General features: G+C 38.2%; 1 protein-coding gene across 1 annotated transcript in view; it reads left to right on the forward strand.

Moving 5' to 3' along the window:
• The window catches only part of LOC23687468 (pyrokinin-1 receptor), a 112055-nt gene that overhangs the window by 64124 nt on the left and 20572 nt on the right, over positions 1-27359 (forward strand). Inside the window, exons 4-5 of the mRNA XM_021838768.1 lie at positions 1296-1502; positions 25668-25995. Of these exons, the coding sequence (XP_021694460.1) occupies positions 1296-1502; positions 25668-25995 (535 nt within the window). The remainder of the gene's footprint in view (positions 1-1295; positions 1503-25667; positions 25996-27359) is intronic.

Raw genomic sequence — 27359 nt, forward strand, 5'->3', positions numbered from 1 at the left:
TTAGCTATAACAACGACACATTTGTAATTACAATCACATAATACATTTTTGTAACTAACCGTACTTTTAACTATTTATCGTACTTCTTAACACTTGCCGTACTATTAGCTTTAAGTTTTACCTAGCTTTTAAGATCTAAAAGAAAAACCACAAATTAATTTTATACACCACAATTTTACACATTACATTTTTTTACGTTTTTAAGAATACACGGCGCGCACTACTATTATCTGTGATAGTCACGAACAGAATGAAATACATTTCCCCGGGAATTCTTTGCTTGGACATTAATCAGCAGAAAACATCCGAAGTTTGGCAACTCACCCGAAGTGAGGCCACTCAGATTTAGGTTGGCAACATTTCCGCGCAGGGATCATGTTAGGCCGACTATATTTAGGTAACTCAAACCGCTGCCAATAAATGACGCAAGTTTCGAGACAACGTAACGTGTGTTACTATAATAACGCCTTTAGCTCTGCAATGACAGCAAAAGGTCCCGCCAGTGAGGCTGTCATTTCAATATTTGAAACTATGATTTGGAATGGGAATTGGGAACCCACTGGCAGGCGGGTTTAATGTAGTGGGATGTTTGAGGAGGAGCCTACAAACTAAAAAATTTGGAACCGACGGTTACATATAGTCTCATGAAAGTTTTAAGTTCAACAACCGTTCAAGGTTATACAAGAGCTTCTTCAAATCTACGCAATAGCGTCACCAGTGACCTTTCGGAGAATGAGAACAAGATTGATACATCTACGAGCTTATATGTTTTTTTATGAAGTTTAGAGTTCAACGACTGTTTAAAGTTATCCAAGAACTACTTGTGTACAGGTCATCGGATCTATAAGTTCAACAAATGACCATTCAGAACCTTGCAATTTGGCATAATATCCACACAGGTTCATAAAGTTAGGCTTATCAAGTTCTGAGTTCAGCGACTATTGAAGGATATTGAATGATTTGGTATCACTCTTCACGCAACTTTTCATTTATAGACTTTGAACCATGCTAGAGGTGGTTCAGTTCAAACACAAGTCCGGTTCAAAATTTATTTTTTTTTTTTTTTTATATCTTTATTTGAGTGTATTTTAACGCACGAGGTTCAAAATTTATTCTAGTAATCCAATTTGTTGTTATCTAGTTTTTCAACTTATCATGTATTATCATATTGCAAAAGCATTAATTCCATATAATACCACAAACCTGGTTTATTTGTCGTCTATCCTTAAAAAAAAAATACGAAAGCCACTGACGATCGGCATTCAAATTGATTGTAAATTCAAATTTAATTTCAGGCTTTGGCACTCGAAATTGACGAACAATACAGTATGTGCACTATCCGGCGGGACCAACAGCGGCACGTGTTTACCATTTCGACGGTGATTGTTTTCGTGTTCCCGATGTGTGTTCTGACCATACTGTACATCCTAATAGGACTGCAACTCCGCCGGTCGAAGGTAATGAAAAGAGGAATCCAACTGGGCAGCAGCATACGGCTGAAGGTGGGTAATATATGTGTTTGTCGAAATATTAAGTTAGCAAACGGTGCCCAATATCGTACTTTGTAGTTGATCGGTCGATATTAGCAACATATATTCCGAAGGGGTAGCAGTTTTCAAACAAGGAACCCTTTTGGAATAACTGTGGCTTTATTGAACCCACAGAATTAGGTGCTGTGCTTTTGATCAAAATTCAATTCAATTTTATATCACGTATATCACATCACAAACGCATTTACTGTAGGATCCAGACAATTACCGTAATTTCAGGTGCATTTGAACAATTTCCACGGTTTGTCAGGTCAATCTTATATAATGCTGTCCGTGTCAAACAACTGTATGCAAGAGAACAAGTTTGACGAAAAATTGGCTCATGCAATGAGCAGTTTGATACGAATTTTGGTGACAAAATCTGTTTTGGATATACACTTTAAGCATACTGACAAACTTTCAGACTGACACCAAACTAGGAACAAACTGACAAACTAGAAGTTTATATAATAAATCTTCGACGTTTATGAAGGTATATCATTACCAAATCGAACATTATGAAATTTAACCTAATATTCAACGTAATTTTCAAAGAAATAAATTCTTCAAAACACGCAATTCAACAAACATCAAGGCAAACAATGTTCATTTATGACAGGTTATATCGATATTGGTGCTCTATTAGGCTGATACAAATATCAATTTTGTTTTATGTCACCCTTCCTCCTTTCGAAAAGTTGAAAATTTTGAATTTGAAAAATAGATCCAAAAGATGACCTCTGATAGGTATTTTAAGTTTTTGAAGTAAAATACAGGTAAAAGGGCTGGTCAGAAGACGATTGAAAATAGTGCTAACATGAACGTTAAATATAAAAACTCCACAAATTAACTCTTTTCTTTCCATTTCATTTGTTCCTTACTTATTTTCAATAGCCCCTCCCCCTCGTACCTTCCAAGTAGTCTCGGACATTAAAGAGAATTAATATTTGTATCAGCCTTAGTAAGAAATAAATTCTCGTGACTCAGCGATCAATTTCACCCAAATTTACGGTACTTTTTAATTGAACGTCCGTTTATTGCAAATAAATAAAAAACGAACGTTCTAATCTAATCTAATCTTAGATTAGATTAGATTAGATTAGAACGTCCGTTTATTGCAAATTATGCAATTAAATCGAAATAACTGTCAATTTCCACCGTCAAATGCACTTGAATGCACTTGGATGTCTTTTTAGCGTTGCATGTGCATTGCACTTAACGAATGACATTCGCTTATTGAAATATGAACATGTTGCAATAAACGAATGGTTACTGTACTCTGATTGAATATACTACAGATCAAATTGAAAATCCGACGAAACTAGAACTCGAACATTAACATACAATTCTAAACACGAACAATTTTGGAAAAGAGTACTGCTCAATTTGACATATGACACGGCATCATCAGCCGTTTTCAATAAAAAAAACTCGAGATGTGTGAGAGAATTCAAGAAAGAACAGAGCTTGGAAAGAAATGTCTATTCAAATGGGAGCTGCTGAAAAAAGAAATCTGCATGCAATTGACAAATTTCGAATCAGCTAATTTGTTTTCAACATGCAATCAACTTTTAAGGTAAAACAGCTTAGAATCCATTTTTTTATTTAACCAAAAATTAAAAAAAACGTTATGTATATTTTAATTGAATGCAGGTCTTTAATATGGCAATCATGTTTGTTTTCTTACAATTTATTGAAATAAGCGACTTGAAATCGTGAGTAACTGTTGAAATCAGCCGTTGCGAATATCGGGTCATCTTTGATTTCAAAGGTTTTTTTGAGCCGTTTGGAACATGGTGTTGAAAGTACCTGAAAACGAAAACAGATATGGCGATTTAATGAATGTATTAGGCTTCGACATTATGTTGACTTCTGAGCGTGAAAAGTTACAATAGGAAAATACAGCACAGACGATTGTACAAATTAACATTTGTACTTCCAAATAATATGCAGAGCAATGGATTCGACTCTAAATGTATAGCTCAATGGTTCCCAATCTTTTCGGAGTCACGAATCCTTTTGAGTTTCAGCAAATGTCCCGCGGCTCCTAGAAAGATGTGACAAATAATATTTGAAAGCTTTATAGAAAATTCAAGAAAATGTTGGACACGCGCAAAATAATATCATTAAATCGAGTAAACTCAATGTCAGAATTAAATTGATTGGACATAACCAAAATTTCCCAACATTTATTGACAAAATATTGAAATGATTTTTTTTTCGTAGAGAACTAGAGAAGTTTTGATTACTTTTTGATATAACTACAGGTATGTTCCGTTTTTGTCACGTTCCGATTTCTTCAACAAATTATTCCGTTATTATAAACACAAAAAAAAGTTTAAGTTTTTGAATGCTTAGAATATACAAAGTGGGTTGCCTCCTTCTTGTTCGCTATCCAGAGTTTTCAAACTTAACTTGGGTTGTTAAACCGTTGCACTGGCCACGTCCTAGCAACATCTGGTGATTGTGATTAGTTGAATACGTGCCTAAAAGTGTTATAGAGACTCCTGTTTTTTTCTGTCTTCTTCAGTACTGGACAAAATGAATACGCATTGGGCTTTTTTTATTTTATTGATGTTCATGGGGGTGACGGGCTATGTTTTCAGCATAAGCTTGAAAACTCGCTCCTACCATAAAACGACGGGGTATAGGAGTTTGGAAAGTAGGTAGGGGAAATCAGGGTAAAACCGACACTGTGGGTAAGATCGACACCCTTCGATTTTTCATGTTTTGAGCAGATTTTTATGCAGTTTCCACCACTTTACTTGTGAAATGTTGTGTTTCGGATGACATTACAACTGACTCTACCAATAAACTGCCAAAATAATCAACAAAATCATATTGGATAACATAGAAGCAACAGCAGTTGCAATATTTCGCTGTTATTCTTTAACTATTTCGCATGTTAAATTTTTAAAATATCATTATTTGTTCTGCGTCTACATCATCATTTACAATTATTACGCTCATCCAACATGAAGGAGAATTTATTTTTTGGTTTTTCGACAGCTGAAAATGCTATTAAAAAATAAATGTCCACTCGGGGTAAGATCGACACTTTCATTTGGGGTAAAATCGACACCTCTCTTTGCTTCATAATCCAGCTTCTGGAAATCTTTCTCGTCGGAAGACTTCCTCTGTAGTTTATGTGAGTCTTTATTTCCGATTTCCAGTGAAGTTCATGGATGGTGAACTTGTTGACATGTAAAATATGACACAATATGACTTGTCACAAGCTATCATTAAGTGTTAAAAAATATATTTCCATATTTCACGTTTGAACTTATTTAATAAAGCTTGAAGAAAATTTTTATCATTTGAAATTGAAGAATAAATAGAATTTGAAATGTTTTCACATAAATTAATCTTATTGTTTATTTACAAACCATGAGGTTCGACAGTTTTCAATAACAGAAAATAATTACACTTTTCTGTCTTGTTAAAATAAACAGCATTTATTTTTAAAACTAATCATTCGCCACAACTTCATCTTCGTAAACATTCCATGAACACAAATTAATCATATCCATGTGTATTCACCCCAACTTTATAATCTGAGCACGTAACATTTCTCGATTACTTTTTCAAATCGACGTAAGTAACTTTTAGACTGTTTTGAGAAAGTTAATTGAGAAGAATCACAACCTTGCTTCTAAAATTGTTTTAAAATGAATCCCCTTTTTAACATTTTTTTTACCGTGTACATCGCTTAAATTATGCATGCATTCAGCTCACGTTCAAACACTAGGTAGTTCCTATCATTTCTCACAAAAATTGGATGACAAATTGATAAGCCGTTTCAGTGTAAAATCGACTCAAGTAGTGTTTTGTTTTGGTTCGTTTTGGTTAAGTCACTTTTCTCCCATACAACGGAGCGGCGAAAGTAGCGGTTTGTTTGCGAAAGTGCAGAATCTTACTTTCGTCGTTTTGTAAATCCGGAAATTAAACGTTCTAAAAGTAAAAAAAAAGTCGAGTTGGTTTAGTGCGGAACGTGTAGAATTTCGTCTGCGAAATATGTAGGATTGATAAAGTAAGTTTGTTAACTTTTCTGACTTGAGTCTGTTTGAATAAGTCTTAGAGATTTGATATTTTCACATATATTTAGTGAATCTTCGGCCTCTCCTCAATAATTTACGTAATATGTGTATAATCCTTTAGAGGAAGGGGTCATTGAAGTCTAAAGTTATTTTTAAAGCATTTGTTTTAATATGCCATGATGTTCACAACGTATAAATTGTACTCAAAGTGCATGTATCGGTTTTACCCCAACAGGGTGTCGATCTTACCCGCACTCTCAATTGTCTCACCTAAAAATGATGAAATATCAATTTGATTTAAATCACTATATAACTTTACGGCGATCGCAAGGATTGATAGAATTATAACCAATATGTGATTCTACAACAATTTTAGGTTCGTTTAACAAGCGAAAGTGCACAAATTTTATCAAGAAGCTTAGGGTGTCGGTTTTACCCCGAATTCCCCTACCTCAACATCTTTGACCAAAATGTTCTTCCAGTTATGTTTCTACTCTTGAATTTCACTGCACGTCTGAATGATGCAAGGTCAATAGAAATGAATCAGTCATACTTCTAGCGGTAGTGATGTGTTTTGCCTAAAGCAGTGCTTCAAACATTCGACACTTTACGCGTTTCGTTGCCATGGTCAGCAGTTATTTTATTTTGCTGCATTCATCCGCTACCATCATCTCTCGCGCACAGTACGAGCGGTACAATGAACGTCGAGAAACACGAAAAACTGACAATTGAATGTCATCTGACACGATGACATTTGCATAAATCATAAGTTTTGAATAGAATTCAGACGTATCGGATCCAAACAACATGACTAGTTTAATCTTCCTTTTTTATGTCGAATGTGACACACATACAGTGAAAGCAGCGCCTATTACAAAGAATGATAGAAACAAACAAACATGTAACGTGTTTTTGGCGAAACTATCGTGGTCAGAAGCATTCATTTGACATTTTTATTTTCGTCGACCGACATTCGTTTGAACGTTTAAGGGAAGCGTCATCGAATATTAGCGAAAACGTGTAGATTACCGTGATTGCTAACAACACTGGCCTAAAGATGTTGGAAAGGGGGCTTTTGTGTGTGCTGCTAATTGCGCGTCTGTGGAACATTGTAGATTGGGCAAATCTGGGCCCGGTGACTCATAGGGTAACCAATATATTTTGGACCCCTTTATATTTTGGACCCCCTGGGCCATTTCCCTACAAATTTCCTGGTTTAAATCGAAAGACTAACTCAATTCGCATGCCATTTGGAAAGATACGATTATTTCGCTCTTGCATCAATCGCTTGTACAAAGAAAATGTGTTTATTTTGTCTGAAATTAATTTAATTTAATCGTTTCATCCATGCAACCGTTACAGCACGTTACACACAGAAATTGAAGCCGTCAGAAATTTTTCAAATGTAAACAAAAACTTTTTTCAAATTTCTGGACTAAGCGCGTACAATTTCATCGGTTTTCCATTGTCAATCGATTGATTAGACTATGGGCAAGCATATTATACAACCAGTGCACATTGGGGATATCCGAACCCAAAGGTGGAAAAAATTGATAACTTTCACAATAGAAAGGCTAAAAATAAGTTTTATAGCTTGTTCGAAAGGAAATTTTCTCAGGAATCAATTGGTGATGGTTTCATAAACGTGTGATCGCTCTGGGATAAGCAATGGTGCCCGTTTTGCCCTGATTCCTTGAAAATTTTTGATTTTCATGTTGTTTTGTGTAAAATTGTTTTATTATGGAGATTATTTCCGATGAACTCCGTCATTTCTAGTCCATTCAACAATGTTCAACAGAGAACGTTATAAAAATATGGAAATTTAGGAAATTATGGGGCCAAATGTACAGTAACATATTTTTGAAGAGGATTTTTTGTTTTTAATTTTTCCAACGTGTTTTTTAATTGAAATAAATACAAAAATAGTAAAATAATCATAAATATAGCTTGCTGAAAAAAGTTGTAGTGAAATTTATAGAAAATATATGATAATTAATTATGCTCTTTGCACAGTATTGTGAATAATTTTCCTTCTTATATCACAAATTGCAAACATTTCCAAACGATATGCGATAGTTTGGGTACACGATATTGATCTAAATGATCGATTGCCATTAGCCTCATTGCACAGTGGTCCAGGAATCAGTTTTACGCGGAAAGATGCATTTTGAGCTTTAGAATGAAACATTAGACAAAAATGGTCTTCTACAAAGTTGTTTGTTTTAGCTACGCCCTTTGTTTGGTGTTATTGAAAATTAGGGTGGACCACATTTTCATAGAAATTGTGTAACTAACTTTCTTATTTGTAGAAATTATATTATACATGCTTCAGCAAAGTTATAGACCATTCAATTTCAAGCAACTTTGCCAAAAAAGTTTTTTTGTATCTCTTAAATTGACCGATTTAGAGCTTTTTTCCTGCAGTGACATAGGGTGGTCCTAACAAAACTGGTTTTCTGGCTCTAGAGTTTTCAATTCAAATTTCTCATCAAAGTAGTCTATGAAACACTTTTAGAGCTTTAAAAAATGCGTAATTTGGTGAGTGAAGAAACTCGCTATCTCCTTTCGTTTACGAGTAATTGTTGTTTTTCTCTCAAAAACATGCCTACTTTGACTGTGAATATCTCTGATTGGGGCAAACATAAAAAATATCTTTTGACGGCATTCAAAAGACAAAATAAAATTGTATATTATATCAAAAAAATAAAAATGTGTTATTTTTGTAACTCTAAGAAAATGCCTTTAAAAACATAGGTTTTTAAGCAGAAAAACTTTAATAACTTTTGAATTAAAATAGATATCATGAATATTTTTGCATGAAAATTTGCGTTTTGTTAAGTTCTTAAAGTCATTCATAGACCGCTTTGACGAGAAATCTGAAATAAGAAAGATAGGGCTTTAAAACTATTTTGAAGATTTTCATGGTATGTATTTCTTTATTATTTTACATTTTGAGCATGAAAATGAAATTTTAGACAAAAATGATCTTCTACAAAATTGTTTCTAAAAATGTAAGCTTTCATACTGTGTCCTTTGAAACTAGGGTGGTCCACAATATCACACATATCATATAATCAACTTTTCTATTTGCAAAAATACTGGTATATGCTCTTAGGCAAAGCGGTAGAACTTGAAATTTTGATCAACTTTGCCAAAAAAAGTTTTTCTGTAGCTCAAAATTTGACCAATCTAGAGCATTTTTTCCTAATCATCGCAGGGTGGTCCAACAAAAATAAGTTTTTTAACTCTAGTTTTTTTAATATTATTTTCTCGTCAAAGTCGTCTATGAACGACTTTTAGAACTTAACAAAACGCAAATTTTCATGCAAAAAGATTGTTAATATCTATTTTAGTTCAAAAGTTATTAAAGTTTTTGTGATAAAAAATGTTTGACTTTCAAGACGTTTTATTAGAGTTACAAAAATAACACATCTGTAATTTTTTGATATAATATACAATTTTATTTTGTCTTTTGAACGCCGTCAAAAGATAATTTTTATGTTTGCCCCAATCAGAGATATTCACAATCAAAGTAGGCATGTTTTTGGAAGAAAAACAATAATAACTTCTAAACGGAAGGATATAGCGAGTTTCTTCACTCACCAAATTACGCATTTTTCAAAGCTCTAAAAGTGTTTCATAGACTACTTTGATGAGAAACTTGAATTGAAAACTCTAGAGCCAGAAAACCAGATTTGTTTGGACCACCCTATGTCACTGCAGGAAAAAAGCTCTAAATCGGTCAATTTAAGAGATACAAAAAAACTTTTTTGGCAAAGTTGCTTGAAATTGAATGGTCTACAACTTTGCTGAAGCATGTATAATATAATTTCTACAAATAAGAAAGTTAGTTTAATCATTTCTATGAAAATGTGGTCCACCCTAATTTTCAATAAAACCAAACAAAGGGCTCAACTAATACAAACAACTTCGTAGAAGACCGTTTTTGTCTAATGTTTCATTCTGAAGCTCAGAATGCATCTTTCCGCGTAAAACTGATTCCTGGACCATAGTGCATTGATAGCAGATAGTGGGAGCATATACTTTTTTGGCTATTTTTGCCCCGATTCCCCTAAAAACGATTTGTTTCATAATTAATTGAACAGATATCTCAGAATTAAATTTATTATTTACTAAATTGTTTATTCAGTGGATGATACAGTATTTCAATAATAAAACATAGGAGATTAATAATAATATTCGGCAGTGGGGTTTTTAAGAACTACAAAGCTCATATTTGGTCAGAGTATGCATCGTATTAAAGTGTTTCTTATAGCAAAGTTTCAGACAATTTAACTGAAAAAATCCTCCTTGCCAAAGTGAATCATGGAAGTGCCTATGTACCTCCACACCCTACTACAGAAATAGTGGTCATAAAAGTTAACAAACAAAGTCTTCCATATATTTAAATATGGCACATTTGTATTGTATAAGATGTAGTAGTTGCAATGCTCAATTCTTAATATTTTTCAAACTCATTTATCCATTTCATTAGTATAATTTATGTTTTGTTTGTTATGTGACCTGCTTATTCAACGAAATAAAAACAAACTAAGATACATAAATGCATGCTATCTGGTGACTGTAACCATAATGACTGTTTACAATATTAACACAGTATGATTCACCAAGAGGGACATAAATGTCAACTAACAAGCAATCTGTTTGTAGAAGGCGGAAACATAACAAACATAGTAGTATATATTATACTAATTGAATGAATGATCGATTTTGGAAAAAAATCTAGAATGGAGCATGGTTAGCAACTGCATTTTCACTTTTATTGTCACTTTTTCTCTAGTGTATGATGGCAATTTTAATATTGTAATACCAAATATCCGTAAAAAGACAAAATTATTCCCGAATAATTTCTTGTAAAATGCAATTTAACTTTCATGAAATTACTACAGTAGTGATTGTGTAACTAACCTGATATGTAATTTGTTTCAATCAGAAGAAAACGACAGATGGTTTCTTGGTGGATTCATTTTTGTATTTTTATTTGGTTATTTTTTTATTTGTTTGTAAAAGATCCCCATAATCTCCTACGTTTTATGCTTTAAATATTGTATTAGATACAGAATAAACAAATCAGTACATAATAAATTTAATTTTGAGATATCTGTTCAATTAATTCTGAACTAAATCGTTTTTTGGGGAATTGGGGCAAAAATAGCCAAAAAGCTATATGCTCCCACTACCTGCTATCAATGAGGCTAACGGCAATCGATCATTTAGATCAATATCGTGTACACAAACTATTGCATATCGTTTGGAAATGTTTTGAATTTGTGATATAAGAAGGTTAATTATTCACAATATTGTGCATAGAGCATAATTAATTATCATACTTTTCTTATAAATTTCACTACAACTTATTTCTGCAGGCTACATTTATGGTTATTTTACTATTTTTGTATTTATTTCAATAAAAAAACACGTTGAAAAAATGAAAAACAATAAATCCTCTTAAAAAATATTTCATTGTTCATGTGGCCCCATAATCCCCTAAATTTTTATTTTTTATAAGGTTATCTATAAAAAAATGTTGAATGAATAAGGGATGATGGAATTCAACGGAAATATTCACCATAATAAAACAATTTTACACAAAACAACATGAAAATCAAAAATTTTCAAGGAATCGGGGTAAAACGGGCACCATAGCTTATCCCAGAGCGGTCCCACATTCATCACCAATCGATTCCTGAGAAAATTTCCTTTCGAACAAGCTATAAAACTTATATTTTATCTCTCTATTGTGAAAGTTATCAATTTTTTTCACCTTTTGGGTTCGGATTTCCCCAATGTGCAGTGTCATGGACATTGTCGCCAAACGATAAATAATGCCGGGGGTCCAAAATATATACCTTGAGGGTCCAAAATGTATTGGTGTGTCCAAAATAGTGAAAAACTGTGCTTCACAATTCAATTATTTTCGACGGTTCTTGGATCCTACATGACCGTTTGGGCATTTTTATCTCGTAGAGGAAGGGCCCAGATAGCCGTAGCGGTAAACGCGCAGCTATTCAGCATGACCATGCTGAGGGTCGTGGGTTCGAATCCCACTGGTCGAGGATGTTTTCGTAAAGGAAATTTTCTCGATTCCCAGGGCATAGAAGTATCTTCGTACCTGCCACACGATATACATATGCAAAAATGGTCCATCGGCAAAGAAAGCTCTCAGTTAATAACTGTGGAAGTGCTCATAAGAACACTAATCTGAGAAGCAGGCTTTGTCCCAATTGGGACGTAACGCCAGAAAGAAGAAGAAGAAGAGAAAGTTTTTCTCTGCATTCTGGCATGCTCTTTGACTTGGTTAGGGGCGGTCCATTAATTACGTAAGACAATTTTGGCGGTTTTTAGACCCCCCCCCCCCCCATGGTAAGCTTTTTTGTATGAAAATTACAAATAATTTGTATGGCGCGTAAGAAATCTCAAACCCACCCTCCCCCCATAACCCCTTACGTAATTAATGGACCGCCCCTTATGGTGTGCAATTAATTAATTGGGACAAAAAACTGAAATCACTTCCTTAGGGGGTCCAAAATACGACCGTTACCCTATGTCATTTGAAATATCTAAGTGAGATAAGAAAAATTTGGCATGGAGTCGTGGAAGAAAAAATTTATTCCGCATAGTTTAAGATAGATTTTCTATGTATGTTATTGTATTTTTTGCTTTATTTTTTATCGATTAAAAATGAAAACATATATTTTTTTTGCACCTATAGGATGATTAAAAGCTCTATGTTTTAAAGAAGTGAATTAGGACTTTGATTCAGAGATGAAAACATTACATAGTGATGTTAGACCGTAATAACATGAATAATCGTTATAAAATACATATGCATATTCAGTACAGTATTCTACCAGACCCTGCTACCCACATTATACCAATCAGAATTCCTAACCGCCAAACACTTAAGTTTAGGCCAAAAACACATGTTTACTCAATTTTCTAATGTTTTCCGTTGGTTTAAGCCCAAAAAACATTTTTTTAGATTTTGTCACATCCTTTGGCTTAAACTCAAATTTTGGGTGTATTTTGTTTTCCGTGTCCCTTATGAAATGTCAGATAGGAACAACCCCAGTGGTCGATCTAAAACCCCTGTGGTGTTTTTGTCGACTAAGCGAACGTCAAACATGATCAAAAGTGTCAAGGTACATTTGTGGACCAAATTTTTAAATTAAAGTTTAAACATGATATAGCCATTATTTGAGCGGGAAAAATTGCTAAAGTAGTTACAGTAACATGCTTTTTCGTGTTATTAAATAAAAACAAGATTTCAAAAAATTTAGGACCCAATTGTGTTTTTAGTGTTTAGTTTCGTTCTATAATCACCTTAAGAGTAGCCAGCGCATACCGAACGATATTTTAAGAGGCTGTGTGCATCATAGCCTGGATGAAGCCCATCGGGCTCATCATTGATGAAGATGTACAATGCATCAGCCAAAGAGGTACCAGAGAAGTTCGCAACGCGTGTAAAGAGGCAACGCCCAGAGGTTAGTAGCAGGAATGGGATAACTCCACTAAAGGTAGATGGACCTATCGGCTGATACCAAATGTTTCAGATTGCTATAAAAGAAACCATGCGGAAGTGAACGTCCACCTGATGTAGTTTCTGTCAGGACATGTTTGCTATAGGCAGTACCTGCATAGGTTCGGGCACTTGGAATCTCCTGCGTGTCCCAATTGTTCTGGTGTGGAGGAAACAGCGGAGCATGTCGTGTTCGATTGCCCCCGTTTCATTGTTATGAATGGTCGCATGCGGAGGGGACACGTCCCCCAGAATGCAGTAACAACCCAGTAAGCACGATAATGCGGCACGGTAACAGCATTATATGCGCATATAGGGTAATCATTTGATGCATGTCAGTTTTATATACGCATATAATGCTGTTATAATGGCAGAACAGGCGAAGTAGCGTGCCAATATAATGCAAAGATCTAACCGTGCTACTCTGCACCACTTATGCTAATATAAGACCACGTGAGAAACGTCAGTTGTTTTTGCCAGGTTTTTAGGGCGGATATCTTGTGCTTTCGCGTACGCAGCCAGAGAGCTTTCGCGTATGCGGCCAAGCAGCTGGTACACGAGGTAAATAAATGAATGCATGAAAATGGATACCTCGAATAGTACGCAAAAATATAATAAAATGATACAGATAGTACTTCTCTGTATCCGAATTATTCATTTTTGTGGTTTTTATGCTTTTGAGGGTTTGTCATTGCCACATTTTGATCTTTGTTTTATGATGATGAAAATTCCTCATTTTGCGTCTCGAACCTGCGTCACCCGTATTGTTGAGTTGTTGAAGCCCTCCTCCTTTGCTCCTTCGGCCACATAAGATGAATATTATTGGGAAGAAAAGTGACCAATTTAAACCATCACTTCACCTCGTCATAAAACCTGCGATAGTAGTAGTGAGAAGATTCATTTTTGACTCCCTCTTACCACTATGTGCAAACACAAAACACGTGATATATCTGTCAAAACACTGGAGGACATTTAAACATGCCCTATATGCGAATATTTGCCGTGTAGTTTGGGAAGGGTGGGCCCGAAAAGGCTGGCCCCTCACGGAGTGATGGGAACATGGGGTTGCGACCTTTGAGAGATCCTCAATTACCACAGGTTAGGGCGGATCAGGGGGGGGGGGACGCCCCCTGGACAACCGCAGTGAGAAAAAAGAAGAAAAAGAAGCAGGAAGTGCAGGAGCGCAGGGACACCAGGCCTAAGAAAGGTAGGAGGGTAGGTGCCAAGCGCGAAAAGGGTGATGCGATCATCATCAAGACAGAAGAGTTCATGTACTCGGAAGTCCTGAAGGCGATGCGCAGTGACGCGAAGCTCGCAGATCTAGGAGCCGACGTACGCAGTGTCAGACGCACTCGTACAGGTGAAATGATCCTAGAGCTTAAGCTAGGCGGCGATATGGACGACGGGTGAATACCCCGTCCAGGAGTTGGTGTCTACTACCTACGAGGGCTTCATGATCGCCAAGGTAAACGGGGTCCTCTTCTGTAGCTGCTATGCGCCTCCGAGTTGGTCGACCGAGCGGTTCACGCAGATGATGGACTGTATGACGACCGTGCTGACAGGGCGAAGGCCTGTAGTAATAGCGGGTGACTTCAATGCCTGGGCCGTGGAATTGGGAAGCCGTATCACGAACCAGCGAGGTCAAATCCTGCTAGAGGCACTGGCCGTGCTAGATGTCGATCTGGCTAATGTTGGTACCAAAAGTACCTTCAGCCGAAATGGAGCGGAGTCGATTATCGACATTACTTTTTGCAGTCCTGGCCTAACGAGTAATTCGAACTGGAGGGTAGACAATGCCTACACTCACAGCGACCACCTGGCGGTTCGCTACAGTATCGACTACAACAACAGCAAGCAGCGCGTAGAGGAAGCGGCTAGGTCAAGGCCAAGCCCTCGTAGGTGGAAGACATCGTACTTCAATGACGAAGTACTTAGGGAGGCGCTCCGTCGTGAGCGTAACCTACTCGGCCTAAGCGGGGACGAACTGGTAGCGGTGCTTTCGCGTGCATGCGGTGCGACCATGTCTAGGAAAGTCCACCCTATAAATTGAAACTAATCGGTAAATCATACAGTGCCAGGCCAACTCAGGACACAAGAGACTCTCCGGCAATCCCAGGGTCGGCTAGCTACTGGGTAATCAAGGGCTTTTCGCGAATACAAAAACTAACAAAACGGAACTTTCACTTTTCTTATGAATTTATTATAAAATTCCTATTTGTGTCGTGTGCGTGTTGTTCTGTGTTTTCATTTTCAGTGTTAATTTGTTAAGTGTGACCTAGTTCTAATACTTGTTCCGGTACATACCGCTACCGTTGGTTGGTGGATGATGAATGGCCGACACAGCGACTCAATCCTGCTGTGCGGCCGGAACTCTCGCCGGAATGGCGAAGCGGGCGGATGTACGGACGGTTCTTCAGTCCGTTGACGGTCCAGCAGGCGTTGCTGGACGGTGGGGTTCACAGGCGTCTTCCCTCATGGACGTAATCGGCCGGCCGCCACAGTGGTTTAAAACCCAAAAAACACGATCATCAGCTTTTTCAGTGTCAAAGAGTGAAAATATTGCCATACTATATTCGGCAAAGTTACTGCATATGTTAAGCAACAACTTTTGACATTCATAAATTTTTGATGAATTTACTAATAAGTGATATCAAATTTTTATTTTCTCTGTTTGTCGTTAGAAGCAATTGGTGTCTTCGACAAAGTTGTTGGAATTGTTAAATGAAGAAAAGTTGTCGAAGACACTTTAACTCTATCTATTAAAATAAAGGATTTATAGCATTTTTTTATATAAAAACCACTTCAAAAGTACAAATACTCACTTAACTTTTTTCGCAGTGATTTTAATGGCTTACGATGTTCTAGGACTAAGTATATATTCTCAAAATACAAAACTTTGCTGAACATGCCAAGACAATATCTTCATTTTTTCTATGAGTTATACGCATTTTATTGTGGAAAATTGACCTTTTTACACTAAAATATCTCGAAAAGTTGCAAAAAGTTGCAAACAAAATTACATGCAATAGAAAGACCAACATTTCTACTATGTTTTCCAGGTGAACTCATCCGTGTCTTCGTGTGTCTTTGCCACTTTTCTGCCAGTTGAAAAATTGAATATTTTTCAATTTGATTATGCGTATCTGAGCACTATTTATAACTATTTATAACTACGCATAATTGAGATGATCTTAATTCTGAAATACCAGAAATTAAAAAAAAAAGTTATCTACTGTCTATTAGTATTTTGTTACGATATGGAACTATCTTCACCGTTTAGTTTCTTTGGAGTTGTTCCACTAACAGCTTTTTCAATTAACAAGTCCGCTTATTTGCCCTCCTACTTTTTAAAAATGATACAATTTATACCGCAGCAAGATTTAAGCGACGCAATTAATATCCTTTGATCAGGTTTTTGATATTACAAAATGACGTATTTCAGAGCCACTGAACTGTTCTTTAATGCTCATATAAGACATCAATCAGACGGTCAAAATTTAAAAGGCTGCAATAGAAAAATCAAACACGTAAACTTCTCTGAAGTGTGCTACTACAATGCTCACTAATTTTGCAAAACACATACTCCGTTCAATCCATACTTCCTTCAATTTAGAATTTTGAAAGAATTGGCATAGCGTACATGGTCGTTTACAATTCTAAAACCCTGTTATGTGAAAAACAGACAAATAGTTGGAAATGCGAGAGTTTATCTTCTTAATCGCATACTAGAGTCGTCGGATCTAGTGGTGACAAGCTTAAGAAAAGTGACATTGAAGCTTTCTCAGCTATTAGTATCGAATAAAGCGTACATGCAGAAACTTGTTATTCAGGTGCGGAGGGAACTAAGTCAATCAAATTTGGATGTTTTTATTTAGTACACTTGAGATAAGAATAATTAACTGAATGAAATGAATTTGTTTCGCCCATTGTATAAGGCAATCTGACGTTTAATCGCCTTTCTCTTTGCAGCACACGCACGCTTATGGATTGTTTTCATACGGAAACCGTTTCCGTATGAAAACAACAAATAAAAAATCCCATTTGATCTTGTTGCTCGAAAGAGAAGGGTGCGATAGCCTTATAGTACACATATACACGTAAAAAAATTGTGGGGTAAAAACTACCATTTTAGGGAGATCACTTGAGCGCTCGCACCGGCAATTTTCATCAGACCAGAAATACGCTTGATTTTACCATGTATGTAGTCGAAATGAGATTGATGAAATTTATTTCTGTCAAATGTACCAGTTCACTAAAAACGTAGTAAATTGTTCTGAAATATCATGGTAGTTTAAGGAATGGGCATAGTCAGCTACACGGGAAAAAATATCTATGGTAAAAATTACTATTTTAGCTGACTACGCCCATTCTTGAAACTACCATGAAATTTCAGACCAATTTACTATGTTTACATCCCACACCATTACTGATCCATTTGACAGAAATAATTTACAACAATCTGATTTCGACAACAGACATGGTAAAATCAAGAGCATTTCTGGTAAGCTGAAAATTTCCGGTGCGAGCGCTTAAGTTAACCCCCTAAAATGATAGTTTTTACCACACATTTTATTTGCGTGTATGATAGTAATATTTACCAAAGATTTTTTTTCCAGTGTACATATATAACAAAAAAAGTATTAAGATGAACAAAATAATGACTTTTCGTTCGAAAACTTCAAACATAAAGCTTTCAATGATAGTTACCTCAATTATGCGTAATTTTAAATAGTTCTCAGATACGCATAATCATACTTATAAGTAAAAATATTCAATTTTTCAACTGGCAGAAAAAAGGCAAAGACACACGAAGACACGGATGAGTCCACCTGGAAAACATAGTAGAGATGTTGGTCTTTCTATTGCATGTAATTTTGTTTGCAACTTTTTGCAACTTTTCGAGATATTTTAGTGTAAAAAGGTCAATTTTCCACAATAAAATGCGTATAACTCATAGAAAAAATGAAGATATTGTCTTGGTATGTTCAGCAAAGCTTTGTATTTTGAAAATATATACATAGTCCTAGAACATCGTAAGCCATTAAAATCACTGCGAAAAAAGTTAAGTGAGTATTTGTACTTTTGAAGTGGTTTTTATATAAAAATTGCTATAAATCCTTTATTTTAATAGATAGAGTTAAAGTGTCTTCGACAACTTTTCTTCATTTAACAATTCAAATAACTTTGTCGAAGACAACAATTGCTTTTAACGACAAACAGAGAAAATAAAAATTTTATATCACTTATGAGTGAATTCATCAAAAATTTATGAATGTCAAAAGTTGCTGCTTAACATATGCAGTAACTTTGCCGAATATAGTATGGCAATATTTTCACTCTTTGATACTAAAAAAGCTGATGATCGTGTTTTTTGGGTTTTAAACCACTGTGGGCCGTGGCATAACCACATTGGAAAGCCGAGAGGGGAAATCCTCCTTAGCGATTAAGGCCTATGGCCTGAGGATTCGTCCAATAATGGACGGCGAATATCCTAAACAATTAGGCACGGAAGCTTGAAGGCTTCGCGGGCCGAACCGTGTGCTGGACGGAACCAATAAACAGGTACAAGAGGTCCTAAAGGACACAGACAAGTTACAAACTATTTCCTTTGAATAGTGCAGGAATATTTTATTACCTGAGCTTAATTATCACCCAAGCATCCACTTAGCTCCTGCTAAGGGACAAGGGGGAGGGGGGGGGGGTTTGGGGGTTCGTACACGTTTTAACTACACTGCACTGAACACTTATCCACAGCACACGGACGCCTGATATTAAAAGAGGCTGAAATTGGACAATGGCCGTCCTTTTAAAGATTTCCCACATCCATCATATTTTATCTGATTACATGCCATCTCGCTTCATATATGTATCATCGTCCCGCCATGATTAATAATTGGTAGCGGACGATGACATTTACAGCGGCACTGGACCCTATCACTACTGTGGTAATTCTACTGTTCTTACACAAGAAACGTGAAGGGTCCGACATTCAACATAAATACAAAACAAAAATCAACAATTTTGTAACCAACCGGTTACAAAATGGAAGACCACCGACGTACTGGTGGACTCAAGCAATTGCGAACCTGCGCCGTGCTTGCCTACGGGCCAGGAGGCATATGCAGCGAGCACGTACCGAGCAGGAGCGTGAAGAACGGCGGGCGATGTTCACCGCTGCCAAAGTCGCGCTTTAGTCCGAGATAAGGGCAAGCAAAAAGGCCTGCTTTGAGGGACTCTGCCAGAGTGCCAACGCGAACCCGTGGGGTGATGCCTACAGGATCGTTATGGCGAAGACAAGAGGTGCAATTGCTCCTACGGAGCAATCTCCACAGATGCTGGAGAGGATCATCGAGGGGCTCTTTCCGCGCCACAACCCTAGCCCATGGCCTCCTTTTGTAGGACAGCCGGGGATTGGGGACCGAGAGCAACCAATGAGGAACTTGTAGGGATTGCAAAATCCCTAAGCAAGGGGAAGGCACCAGGTCCGGACGGAGTTCCAAACCTGGCCCTCAAAGTCGCAATCTTGGAGGCTCCCGGTATGTTCAGATCTGCTATGCAGATATGCCTGGACGAGGGAGTATTTCCAGATGTGTGGAAGAGGCAGAGCCTGGTACTACAGTAGTTTCTCGATTTTATCACTGCTCGTTTTAATATCGCTTCAATATATCACTTTCGATTTTAGCACGGTTTTCTGTTCGATTTTATCACACTTCAATAATAGCATGAAATTCACACATTTTACATTGAAAAATGACTTTTAGCAATCAATATATATTAGACTGGCCCACCTTAGTATGGGAGAAAAATAAAGTTGTATAATTCCACGGGGCACCCGCCAGGATTATTCTTTAGGGTTAGAGGAAGACTTCCTGAAAGTTTCAGCTCATTTGGTCATTCCATGAGCTGGCGCAATTGAATTGAAGTTAATATGGGATTTTCAGCTCCAACATATAGAAAACAGCACATCATCTCCTGTTTGAGTCAGGAAAATTGTTGTACGCGTTCAATTGAACCCAGAATGTCAAAAACACTACTTGATGTAATAGCGAAGAATATTGTAGAAGATTGTACCATGATCAAAATTAATAAAGTTGGTGTTTTAACAATCAGAAGTATATCATGCAATACTGCTTGTATTTCTTCAACATAGCTTGGAGGTAGCCACTAAGCGCATCATAGCCACCTATGACGCTGGGCGAGCTGAGGCACATGTCACATGCATATAAGTGACTGTACGGGAGTGCTGATCTAAGCCTAACTTTCAACAACTGATAGCTTAATAATAATGAGCTTAAATCCAGATACAACCTTCAGCAACTATGTTCATTAGCGTATCAACTAGTGAATTTGTCATTCTGGGCTCAATTGAACGTAATTAACTAGTGTACGATACGAAACAGTGACATAGGGTCAATTTTCAATATATTTGAGACGAATATTCCATACAAACTTTGAATTGAATGCGCCAGCTGGGGGAACAACCAAATGAGTTGAAATTTTGAGAGAGCTTCTTTCTTACCCTATGGCACATATCTAGGGGGTGCCCCGTTGAATTTTACAACTTTTTTGTTTAAGGGCCAGTCTAATATATATCTATCTAACCCATCCCCAAAATGTTTTTCATTTCATTCACTTTATTTCTGCAACATAAATCTCAAATTTCGATGCAAATCATATAGCAGAAAAATCCATTTTTATTTTATCACGCTTCGCTATATCACGCCAAAAAAATTTGAGTCCGTGATATAATCGAGAAATTACTGTATTGCCAAAGGCGGGGAAACCACCCGGTGACCCGTCGGCGTATAGACCAATATGCTTGATTGACACGGTGGGGAAGGTGCTCGAGAAGATCATCCTCAACAGACTGTTGAGGTACACCGAGGGTGTAAATGGTCTCTCAAGCAACCAGTTCGGCTTCCGGGAAGGGTGGTCCACCGTAGACGCTATTCTGACGGTTAAGAAAACCGCTGAGATAGCACTCCAGCGTAACAGGAGGGGTATTCGCTACTGCGCAGTAGTGACTCTGGATGTAAGGAACGCATTTAATAGTGCCAGTTGGGCGGCTATTGCTGATGCGCTCCTGCGTCTGGGGATACCCGAGTACCTGTACAAGATTCTTGGAAGTTACTTCCAGAATCGGGTATTAGTCTATGACACAGAGGTGGGTCGGAAGTGCTTTCACATAACCTCAGGAGTCCCGCAAGGTTCCATCCTGGGTCCGGTGTTATGGAATGTCATGCACGACGAGGTGTTGAGATTAAAATTCCCGGCGGGTGTGGTCATCGTTGGCTTTGCCGACGATATTACGCTGGAGGTCTACGGTGAATCGATCGAAGAAGTGGAATTGACTGCAGCCCACTCGATCGCAATTGTGGAGGAGTGGATGAGCTCCAGAAAACTGGAATTGGCTCACCACAAAACTGAGGCTGTTGTTGTCAACAACCGAAAGTCGGTGCAGCAAGCGGTGATCACTGTAGGCGACTGCACGATCACTTCAAAGCGCTCCGTCAAACACTTGGGGGTGATGATCGACGACAAGCTTACCTTCGGTAGCCATGTCGATTATGCCTGCAAGAGAGCCTCCACAGCTATTGTGGCACTGTTCCGGATGATGTCTAATAGCTCTGCGGTGTACGCCAGTAAGCGTAAGCTTCTGGCCAGTGTCGCCTCGTCCATACTGAGGTATGGTGGCTTGGGGCACGGCTTTGAGTACCGATAGCTACCGTAGCAAGCTAGAGAGTACTGAGGGTTGCGAGCGCGTACCGTACCGTGTGACACGATGCACTCTGTGTCATCACCGATATGATGCCTATTGGTATCCTTATCATGGAAGACATAGAGTGTTTCGAAAGGCGCGGCACAAGAGGCATACGCAGGACTGCCAGACTGGCCTCCATGGTCAAATGGCAGCGTGCGTGGGACAGTTCCACCAAGGGAGTGTGGACTCACAGGTTGATTCCGAGGTTAGATATCTGGGTCAATAGGCGCCATGGGGAACTAACATTCCACCTGACACAGGTCCTTTCGGGCCATGGTTGCTTTAGACAGTATCTATACCGTTTCGGTCATGCGGGTTCTCCGGAATGTCCAGTTTGTGTAGGTTTAGAGGAAACGGCGGAACACGTTTTGTTCGTGTGCCCGCGTTTCCGCACAATGCGTGACCGCATGTTTGCCACATGCGGTCGGGACACGACTCCGGACAATTTGGTCCAGAGGATGTGTGAAGACGAGTTTGGCTGGAATGCCGTTTCATCGTCTTGGAACTCCAAAGGAGGTGGCGAGTGGACTCGAGGAGTGACTAGTGCAGACGCTAAACAACAGGTGGTCCAAGTTTTCACAGTCGGCTACGTAGGTCATACCGGTGCCCAACGGTCGAAATCGACCCTTACAGCGATTAAGTGGCCGCGGGAAGAACATCCTGGTAGCGCTGCTGTCGTGGCGCCGGCCTACTGGGTTAGATACGAGCCTCTGGTTGTTCGGGGTAGGTGGAGGCCCCTTCGTCAGCAATCCCAGCTGGTGCTAGCTGATAGGGCCTGAGTCTTCAGTAGGTCAAATTGCAAAGCCCGCAGTATCAGTTCTTGATACCTGCGGTGCAGCTGGGCGCGGGCGTAGTGGTCGACCCTGCCCGCCTTCAGCGGACAATGGGACGTGAGAACCACCTGGGAAGCTGGAAAAGCGCCAGCATGCTACCTTGGTGGACCCCCCAAAGCGTGTCATCGATGTTCGTTGCTGCATGGCTACGCAGCTAACCTGGAGGATGCGATGTGCAATAGCCCCTCTCCGAAGCAATGCCTTCTTGGTGGTCCCGGAGAGACGAAGGGTTTGGCGGCAATGGAAATGGTTTAGTGGGTCGGGGGTGTAGTCCTGTTTACTGCTTGCATGTAGTAAATGGTCCCCAACCCCACACTCCCGGACCAGATACCAGATTATCCCCCCATTGCTTAGAAGGAAAAAAACAAAAAAATATGCGAATATAGAGCCAATATAGTGCTTATTTAATGCCTGTATGCATCAGGCTTAGAAGCGTTAATGATGCAGTAATAGGGTTTCTATGCAGTAGAAGTGCTGTTATTATGCTTGTAAGCTTTTGTAGTGCTATTATAATGCTTGCATGCATCTACGATGCTGATTAAGGGCTTATTATTAGTGCTTATGGTTACTTGGGTACTTGGGTACTTGGGTATGTGATTTCAATAGTGATAGTGTACATGTTAGGTAAAGTGAGTGAAAGAGGTTGGAGGGTGTCTCTATAAAATTAACTTAATTTTCGAGTCTAGTCCATGACTCTGATAACGGCCATGGGCAAATATACTATGACCAATTGAATGAATTGGTTGCTTTTCTCATAGTAATTCCCATATAAACTTTAAAGAGCTTGTGCAGTCTCAGTTTTCATCCAAATGAGCTCAAATTTTGGAAGGACACTCATAATTTGATCTAGAATCGAATGAGCGGTGTGGAGCAAAAACGATTTTTTGAACCACTCTAGTATGCAGTCTGCAATCGTTTGAGTGATAGTTCTCGAACTTACAGGCAGGGCACCTATTTACATTGAACGACAAGTTCAACATATGGCCACATAATTAAGGACGGTATGCATCGTCTTGTCCGATTTAACGATATTAATATGACATACATATATACTTATTTGTAACATATAAACTGTGTTTACATTTGTCACACAAATTCAACTCATGTAACGAAGACAATCGTTACAGTTCCTTACAGCCCCTGAGCATGAATATTGTGTATGATAAAAAAAAATTGTATTTTCCTGTAAAAACTACAATTTCCTTTTCAACTGAAAATTGCCGATCGTGTTGATAAAAACGGAACATACATGTATTTTGATCTTGGAGGCTGTTCATTAACTATGTAAGGTAAATTTCGAGGTTTTTGACCACCTTTCACCCCATGGTAAAATTTTAATATGAAAAGAAAAATAAATTGTGTGACACGTAAGTAATCTTAATGGTGAATCTGCGAGTTATACCTACTCCCGGAATTTATCTAGGATCATTCGCAAGTTAAACATCTGGTACGTTGTCGAGCGCCTCGAAAACCAGCTTGCTATTCACCAACAAAGGACTCCTCGAGCAGTCTCAGTTTGTTAAACAGGATGCGCGACAGTATGCCGAATTCATCAGGATCATCTCTCTGTAATTGGCAGACTCCAGTATGTGCCCTTTTTTGTAGATTGGGCGTATGCACGGCACTGGATGGCCGTGAGCCGGTTGACATTTATTCGTCCTCCCATACCTTCAGAAGTTTTTGTTGGATCGACAGGTAAAGCTGCATCGCATATGATATACAGATTTCAAAAATCGGCCAAAATTCTTACTAAGATTTCACTGTGAATTCAGTTAGAAAGCCATCAATGATTTTATCAGTGTCTATAATATTTCCGCAAGCTACAGAGAAGATGTAGCAACTCTCTAAAACGAGGGACCAACTCATTTGTGCATGCTGAAAAATAAATGTTTGTTTCATATTCTAAAATTTCACTGCACATGCTTACTTTGCGAAACATTTTTTGGTCCGAAGACCTTGATTTTGTGCGAACTGTACTTCGGGGGGGACACTTCGGGGTCCGGGACCTCCAGTTGGGAATCATATTATATAGCGCATTGCTTGCATTATAAAGTGGGGGATTGTGAGTAAAAGTGCGAGATTACGTAGGATCGGTTTATGATGTCTTGACCACACTGATTCGGCATGATGTGACGAATATTTGCTGTGAAGTCACTAACCTGATCCGATGTAATGCCGCACTTCTATTAAAGATTCTGCACTTATAAGTTGCCGGCAGTAATGAAGTTCATAACATTATAGAAGGGTAATACATTCTCCTCTTTGAAAGCAGACTACGGCATTGAAAGATATTGACCTATTCACTTTAAATATTGATCCTATCAGCGTGGCAGCCACAAGATAGTTTACCACCCTAAACTCTAAAAAAAGAAGCAAAACGGCGCAAAATGAAAGCGAAAGCGAAAAATATCATCAACCGATAAGAGCTGAACAGCCGGTCACGTGTATTAGCGCCAATCTGAGTTCACGGAGAAGCATTGTTCAAACCCATTACCGGCGGGAAAAACTTCCTCGGCATATTCAAACTCAACAGCCCCTCAATAAACACGGGGAAGCTATGATGAGAATCCTATAATACGATGCGGTTTTCTTTTGGGAGGGAAACTTTGGACCGAAAAAATACTGATTTGGAACCTTCAATGCGGAACGATGAGATGTTTGATGATTGAAACGATTGATATTCCAAGTGTTACGCTTGATGTTGTTCTTTCTGTCATGGTAATATATTTTTTGCAGATCTCGCAGTCCTATATCAATAATTCATCTTGCTTCATTACACTAAACACGTGCTTGCTTTCGAGGACATGTTAGAATTTTTCCATTAGCTTTTAAAATGAACACACAGAACGTGACTTTTCATCGGCACCGATCTTCCGGCTCTTCTCGATTGCAGAAGGAGCCATGTGTATTTGATTCCATAACTGATTGTCTGATTTTATTTTTCCCTTGATTCATCCTTCTCTACAGCACACAATTTTCAAGAAAAACTCCCATCGAACGATTGTTTCCATCAACTATCAAAACGATTCTCCCCAGCACTATAGTGAAAGTATGCTCATGCAGCAACAGCAGCAGGCTCGAATCTCCTTGCCAGGAAGCATCAATGGAAGCGGAAATAACGTCAGCAATCTTGGAGGCAACGATTCCGGGACGCTTCCAGTCGAACGCAGCCTTTTGGCACACAACGCACATCTGTTGGTGGAACAAACCAACTCACTTACTTCCGAGGACGGGCGAATCAATTACTCGAACCGGGTGCAGTACCACAGTACCCGGCATGTGGTCAAAATGCTAGGTAAGTTTGAACAAAGTTTCCACCGTGCGGCAGCCTCTGAAATGCGACCGGAGGAAAAAACTTTATGCTTCACAGTAAATTGAAAAGCGCTCCTCGGAAAACAAGAAACTATTTAACAAGGTAATGAAAATAGTCCGTAATATCTTTTTTTTTCGACCGGTCCCGAAGAGTTCTTAACCCATCAACCTTCAGCTTTTTAGGTAGTCTTTTATCGTCCGAGATAAGAAGGATCTCTAATGTGATGAATTAAGAGCATTGTGTGTTCTTTAGCTAGGGCGAAATTTAGTAGAGGTTGCACAAGTACCGTAAAACGGGGTAACTTTGATAATGCGGGTAACTTTGATAGTGCGAGACCCACAACATATTAAACGAAATAACGAAGTTTCTGTTAATCAGTTATCCAAAACGAATGCAAAAGTAAAGAATATTAGTATGACACTTCATGTCAAAACTATTTTCGTTGGAATCAAGTGTATTTTAGGATTTATTCGCAAATATTGAAAATTTACAAGATTTTAGTATTTTTGCAACGCTTACAAACAATCTGTTCTACGATCACTATTTGATAAATTCATAATGAGTTCGTCACTTACCCTTGAAAGGTTGATTATAGTAGAACATGAATTCGGTCTCAAAACTCTTAGCGAAAACCATTTTTACAAACTGGGACCATTTTTGTAATCTAAGTCAGAAATTTCCATATAGCGTTAAACGCCTAGAGGTATGCAACGCCTTACAAATGTTCCGTAATTCATTCAATTTTGTTCGGTTTGTACTCCATTATCAAAGTTACCCCAAAACAGAAAACCAACTTGCGATTATATGAAAAATAATACATCCATTTAGAATCGATCTTTTGGCAATCTATCAAGTGCAATCGATAGCTAGGATGACAGTACTTGTTTTAAAAATATAAATTGTAATTCTTTGAAACAGCATGCATAGATATTGAAGTTTTCTTCGAAAAAACTATCAAAGTTACCCCGTTTTACGGTATATATAAAAGTTGACGGTCCGTAAACTAAAGACTTCCTGCATACTCTGCAGAAGGTCAAGCGGAGAACGTGCCTCTGGAGTCGACTTTTTGATACCTGATTATCCCGATTTCTACTTTACCTTTCCCGAATGCACAATTAACCCGCATGTCATCACTCTGATCCAATGGAATTTGAAACAATGGTACATTCGGGGAAATAGGATTCGGATTCATGGCATTCGGAGTAATGGGATAGAATCATCCATTCAATACCAAGATGCAGAGTGTTAACTGCTATTGGTCAGAAATCTCTGAGGCACGAATTAATATCGACGGATCAGCTTTTGGCCGCCTTTGAATTGTGGCAAATGCGTAATAACGTAATCAA

Source organism: Aedes aegypti, chromosome 1 (genome assembly GCF_002204515.2).
Source record: "Aedes aegypti strain LVP_AGWG chromosome 1, AaegL5.0 Primary Assembly, whole genome shotgun sequence".
Classification (NCBI taxonomy): domain Eukaryota; kingdom Metazoa; phylum Arthropoda; class Insecta; order Diptera; family Culicidae; genus Aedes; species Aedes aegypti.